The sequence below is a fragment of the Ursus maritimus genome, unplaced genomic scaffold (genome assembly GCF_017311325.1).
Source record: "Ursus maritimus isolate PB19 unplaced genomic scaffold, ASM1731132v1 scaffold_32, whole genome shotgun sequence".
NCBI lineage: Eukaryota > Metazoa > Chordata > Mammalia > Carnivora > Ursidae > Ursus > Ursus maritimus.
Genome location: NW_024425786.1, coordinates 4,053,170 through 4,059,169, shown reverse-complemented (window position 1 = coordinate 4,059,169; position 6,000 = coordinate 4,053,170). Strand labels below are relative to the sequence as shown.

At 60.3% G+C, this 6,000-nt stretch overlaps 1 protein-coding gene across 9 annotated transcripts in view; it reads right to left on the bottom strand.

The window, feature by feature from the left end:
• Positions 1-634: 634 nt before the first annotated feature.
• Positions 635-6,000, bottom strand: part of KCNAB2 (potassium voltage-gated channel subfamily A regulatory beta subunit 2) — an 89,981-nt gene continuing 84,615 nt past the window's right edge. For all 9 annotated transcript variants that reach the window (XM_040645687.1, XM_040645686.1, XM_040645688.1 and 6 more), the window contains 6 exons: positions 5,615-5,700; positions 3,662-3,782; positions 3,429-3,523; positions 2,397-2,517; positions 1,932-2,020; positions 635-849 (listed from right to left, as the gene is read on the bottom strand). In XM_040645687.1, the coding sequence (XP_040501621.1) occupies positions 760-849; positions 1,932-2,020; positions 2,397-2,517; positions 3,429-3,523; positions 3,662-3,782; positions 5,615-5,700 (602 nt within the window). In that variant the 3' untranslated portion in view covers positions 635-759. The remainder of the gene's footprint in view (positions 850-1,931; positions 2,021-2,396; positions 2,518-3,428; positions 3,524-3,661; positions 3,783-5,614; positions 5,701-6,000) is intronic.

The window sequence follows — 6,000 nt, the reverse complement described above, 5'->3', positions numbered from 1 at the left end:
GGGGGGGGGGGGGAGCTGGCAGGGCGATGCGCTCGGTTAGACCCCGAACTTCCTGTGGGCCCCACTTGATAGTGAATCCCCCTGGGTCTCAGCCCCTGCCGGCAAGGGTGGGGGTGGGGGTCAAGGGACAGCTCGGAAGGCCCCTGAGAGACCCGCTGGGCAGGTGGGGGTGCTGAAGGAGGTGCGGAATGAATCGGAGGTCGGGCCCATCGTAAAATGCCGGGAGCCCTCGGCAAGAGGGAGGGTGAGGGAGATCCCCACCGGGGAGGCCCCACCCAACGTCCAGCGCCCCAGCGGAGGGGGCTCTGGGAAGGGCCAGACCTGGTTTCCTCTTTCTCGCCCCCAACACCAGGTGGGGGTTCTCAGCAGAGGAGAGGCCAGCCCTGCTGCCCGCAGGACCCAGCCGGGTCTCGGCCTGGCCCGGACCGGAGGTGTCTCTGGGAAGGGCCGAGGCTGGGAGCAGCCGCGTGGTTTCTTCCTGGAGGGTGAGCAGTGGCTGCAGGGGGGCTGGGGCAGGACTTGTCCAACATCCTGCCCCATCCACGCGGTCTCCCCGGCACGGATCTGAATTCGGTCCCGCGAAGCAGCGAATGGTGTCTTGCAGCAAATTTGAGATCTTTTCCCTGACGACATCTCGCCGTGGTGTTTTCTTTTTGATGCAAACCACACCCCTGACTTGGCTTCAAAACAGCTTAAGCGAGCAAACAAGAGAGACTAGGAGGGAAACGGAAAGTGTCCAGGCAAGCGGCCGGGGTCTTCTTAGGATCTGTAGTCTTTTTTGCTGTAGGGTTTATTGCCCAAAATACTATCAATCTCGTGGATAATGGAAGACGACAGTTTCGGAAGGACCTGTGTGCGAGAGGACAAGAGCTAACCAGAATCCCGCCAAGACTGGCCTGGCCTGTGGAGGAGGCTGGGTGACAATCTTCCGGTCACCGCCGGCCTGTCCTGCCTCATCACATCAGGCTTCTAGCCGAAGCAGAGAGGGGCTATGCTCCTTCTGTGTTCTAGAGATCTGGGGCAGAGAGGAAGCTTGCCCGGGTTTATCTCTGCGTCTCAAGCTCCAGAATGCTCTAGAACCCATCTAGAGGGCACACAAATACAGATTCCAGGGCCAGGCACCGATTTCTGCACCCCCAAACTACTTTTCCTAGCCTTCCCTACTTGAACCAACAGCAAGGCTGCCCTTCCAGGTGACAGAAGCCACGGGCTCCCTCTGACCATGCTCTCGCTCACCCTCGTCCCCGTCCTGTTAGCCTCACCTTCTTCAACATCCAGGATCTAACCCTCTTGGAGGAGCCTGCTGTCACTTCCCTGCACATCTCCCTGCCCCCCCTCCTGTTCCCTAAACTCTTTCCTCCACTCAGCAGCCGGGGAGAGAGGGATCCTTTTAAAATGTAGGTGGGGACTAGACCCCTCCTCTGCTCTCCGGGGCTCCTGTTTCACTTAACCGCCACCAAAGTCCCTAGTGCCCAGGACACTGCCCCACCCCCTCTGCTCCAGGCCACACCCACCTATGCCACCTGAGCCGCCTCTGCTCCTGGACCAGTTTCCTCCAGGTGTTTGCAGGTCCCAGTCTTCACCCTGGGAGCCTTTGCTCACATGTCACTTTCTCAACAAGCCTACCCCACGACCCCGTTCAGCCTGGGCCCACAGCACCGCCGCCCTTCTGTGCCCACCAACTCCCCTGCCCCTGCTCTAGGGCCTATCACCCTCACAGTCTAATTTCCTCACATCTTGCGTTCAGTGCTGTCTGCTTTTTCAGAGCGGGGCTTTTAGGGGATCTCTGCTATAGCCCAGACGCTTAGAACTGCCTGGCCCATTGCAGGTGCCCAACAAACATGGGCTGGACGGATGACTGACTGCGACCCTGAGTTCGGCCCAAGGGCCTGGGGTGGGGGACACACCCAGCAGCCCCCTCCCCAACTTGCCTGTATTGCTCCAATGTTCTCCATTAGCTGGTCTGCGCTGGAAGCACCCAGGAGCACGGAGCTGACTCCCTCGTTCCTCAGGCACCAGGCTGGGGTAGGAAGACCAGAGTGAGGGACACACACCCAGTGCCGGGGCCCTTCCTGGTGCTGCCCTGTCCCTAACTGGGCCACAGAGATCCAGCCTCTCGGTCGTGGGGCTGAGGGTGCCCAGGAGGGTCCTGGCGAGCCTGCAGCTCAGCATGTCGGGACGGGGCTGGAGAGGGTTCTGGGAGAGCCCTGGCACCAGCTGCTTCTAGGGGGAGAGGTGGCCCCCATGCTCAGGGATGACCCCCCACCCTTCTTGTCCCATGAATGTTGGGCCCCGTTACTTATGGCTGGCTAATGGAGGGAGTGGTCCTGGCATTCAAGGACTTCTGACATGGCCCCAGGGACAACGGTCAACCCGACCCCCCCATGTCCTGTTACCTATGGCTAGCTGGGGGAGGGTGCAGCCCAGGCGCTCGGCGATGGCCTGCAGCTCCTTCAGCTTGGCCTGCTGGCGCCGGCCCTCCTCACTCAGGATCTTGTCCTTCAGCCACTGGTAGCCCTGGTTGTGGGGGGTGAAGAGCACAGCACACAGGTGAGGGCAGGTCACCTGGACCTCAGTATACAGACGGCCGAGGATCTGTGCCAAGGCAGCATCCGCACCCCTGGCCTAACCACGTCCCACCATAGAACAGAGCTGGGCAGTTGGAAGGATGGGGCCTGTGGAATGTGAAGCCCACATGGGGGCTTGCTGAGCCTGGACCCCTGAGCTAGGACAAGGAGCCTGGAAGCCTGGGAAGGAATGCTTTGGCCTTTGGCCCCGAGGACCCCTACCCCAAGCTCTGGGGGAGCTGTGGTTTCACCTGCCCCACCCCTGGGATTGCAGTGCCTTCCAGGGAATTGCCTGACTTGGCTGTGGATAGGGCAGGAGTGGGTGGGACAGGCCATCCCACCCACTCCTGCCCTCGAACCCGAGGCAGGGGAACTCCGGGGCTGGATCTGCCCTGACCTGGGTGGGCCTTTCTCTGACTGCTCCTCCTCCCCCAAACCCTGCATTTTGGAGATCCTCCTTCATCCCCACTGCAGAGATGTGACTATGTTGGGGGGGGGGGGCTTGTCCCAGGAGATCACCTCTGCGTGACCCATGAGGCAGCTCTGCAGCCCTCAGCCCAGGGGTTTCGGTGATGGGCCACAGAATGTGTGTGTGGGGGTAATCTGTCAGTGCAGGGGCCATCCCAAATAGCCCAGGTGGGCCCAGTCCAGGCTGTGAAGGTCCACCCGAGGTGGGGGGCGGTGACGGAGTGGAAGGGCAGTCTTTCCAGAGGCGGGATCTGGTCAGCAGGGGCGCCAGGTTCCCTGTCGTGGATCCACCCCCCACAGGGGCCCCGCCCCGGGCGGCGGCCCCAAAGCCCCATCAGTCCAAAATGCCTGTCGCCTGCCAGTCCCCTCCTCCCACCCTGGCCGCTCCTTCACCTTCAAGGAGGCTCTCGAGTAGGGCGGGATGCCACTGTCGTACTTTCCAGAAACGATGCCGCAGGCCAGAGGGGACCAGGTCATGGCGCCCACTCCTGGGAGAGGAAAGCCAGGCGACGTCAGGCCCAGGGTTCCGGGAAAGGGGGTGAGGAGGCGGGGGCGAAGGGCGGAGCAAGGGAGAGAGGAGGCGGGGCGGGCGGGGCGGGTCGAGGGGAAGGGGCGGGGCAGCCCACCTATCTTGTGGAAGAGCTCGGGCAGCTGTACCTCCACCTTCTCCCGCTGGAACATGTGGTACTCGGCCTGCTCGCAGATGGGCGGGATCAGGTTGAACTGCCGGGCCACGGAGTAGGCCTCCTAGGGATGCAAAGGAGGCCATGGGTGGTCCCTGTCCGTCAGTGGGTCTGGGGGCTGCCTGGGCAGCAGGACAGGAGACACAAAGGCATCCCCAGGAAACAGCAGGCCGACCTGCTCTCCCCCCACCCTCCTCTCTGGGGAGATTCATGGCTTTCCTGGGAAACTGTTAGCCTGTCCCCCCCGACCCCCTCGGCTGGGAAAAGAGGGGGAACCCCACAGCTGAAGGCGTGGGGGGAACGCACAACTCAGTAGTGAGATTTGGGTTCTGGCACTTATTGGCCGGGTGGCCTTGGACAAGGAGCTCACTCCTCTCTGCCTCAGTTTCCCCATCTGTCGTTGAGGATCAAATGAGCCAACGTTGTTCACAGTCTTCAGGACAGTGCCTGCCTGCTATGCTGTTACTGTTTTTATCAAGATCATGACTGCTGGGCCCTGGCCCTGGGATGACGGTGGCAGTAGCAGGAAATGCTACGCCAGGAGGGGAGAGTGGCCGGCATCAGCCCATTTCTGGGACTTGGAGCTCAAGGCCTGGACTCTGCAGACTCTCCCTCCACTCCCACCAGACGGGTGTGAGCCAGGGCTGCTGTCTCCAGACAGACTCCTGGGGAAGCCCGGCCCGCCAGCGTGAGAGGCCCTTTCCCCTTTGGTTTGAGACCCAGCTACTGCATTTGTAAAATGATGATAAGACACGGACACCTCGGTGAGCTCTGTGCTGGCCCAGGCAGCCTCAGAAAAATGCCCAATGCTCATTAATATTGCAAATGCCAAAGGGTGATTAAAATCGCAGGCATCTAGAATTGTGTTGAACTTGGAAATTCTGCTTCATATTTTTGATGAAGCAGAAATCTGGGGCTCACCAGAGGAGAAACCCCCTCCCAAGGACACCAGGATGTGGGGAATTCTGGGAGGAGGGGCATGGGAAGGGCTGAGGCTGGGAGGGGGCCTGGAAGCAGGGGTGGAAGGTCAGCCTTTGGAAGACCTGGTCCCCAGAACTCTGCTCTCCAACACCCTGGGCCTCCAGCTGCCTGCCTCTGAGGGTGAGGGGGGCATCCTGCTGACCCTTCTGGGATACCCAGAAATATCAAGAAACATCTGCAGCCCTCTGTCTCTGATGGCTCCCTGGGGGGAAGGGACAGGGGAGGGGACGCTTTCCTGAAAGGGTGGGAGAGGGGAAATATCAGGGATTATGAGACGGAAGCAGGGCTCCCAACAGCAGCTCACATTCTGAGCAAGTCCAGGCCCAGAGCTGCACAGCTTGGAGACTGACCTTAACATGGGCTGTGTGACCTTGGGTGTATTACTTAACCTCTCTGTGCCTCAACATTCACATTAGAAAAACAGGATGACAGCAACACTTACCTTGTAGGGTGCTGTGAGGATTAAATGGGAGTTAGTCCACGGGAGCCCTCAAATCTAACAGCAACTGGAGCGTCACGAAAGCTCGGGGCACGTGGCTGGCACTGTTACTGCGGCTGAGTGATAGCTGAGCCACGGCTCCTCTGCTGAGAGTTTCACACCTGTTCTCTCAGTCCGCAGAATAGCCTTGGGGGGGGGGGTGCTAGGTCATCCTAGTGGTCTTGTTCTACAGGTGGGGAAACCACGGCTCAGAGAGGTTAAGCCATCTGTCCAGGGCCACACAGTGCTGGGATTCAAGTTAAGAGCCCTGCCTATGGATGTAGCTGCCACACGTCACCAGACTGTCCCTCGTGGTAGGACCCAGTTATCCATGCCATTGGGACCAAGGGCACTGGAGTCCTGGATGTTCATCCCTAGAATGGGGCTGGGAGCCCACATCCCACGGACACACACACGTGGAGAGGTCATCACCGTACCATGATCTCCATGGAGCTCCAGCGCGACGTGCCCCAGTACATGGCCATCCCCTGGTTAATGACATGGGTCATGGCGCGCACGGTCTCTGTCGGGAGAGAAGGGGAAACTGCAGGTTGGGGGTGAGGCGCCCGGGGACGTGGGGCCCAGCCTGGGGACATTCTGCAAATACAGGTGGGGCGCTGGGAGGAGGGGGAGCTGCACAGGTGTCTTGCAAGCAGTGTACTTCCTGGCTCCCAAGTCGGGTGTGGCAGGGGCTTTCGGGACCACAGGAAAAAGGGAACCACGATCCAAGAAGCTGGTCTTGAAAACCATTTCCCCATCCTTGGGGGATGGATCTTTGAAAAATGGGTTCTAGATGGACTGTGGCATCTCTATGGCAGATTGG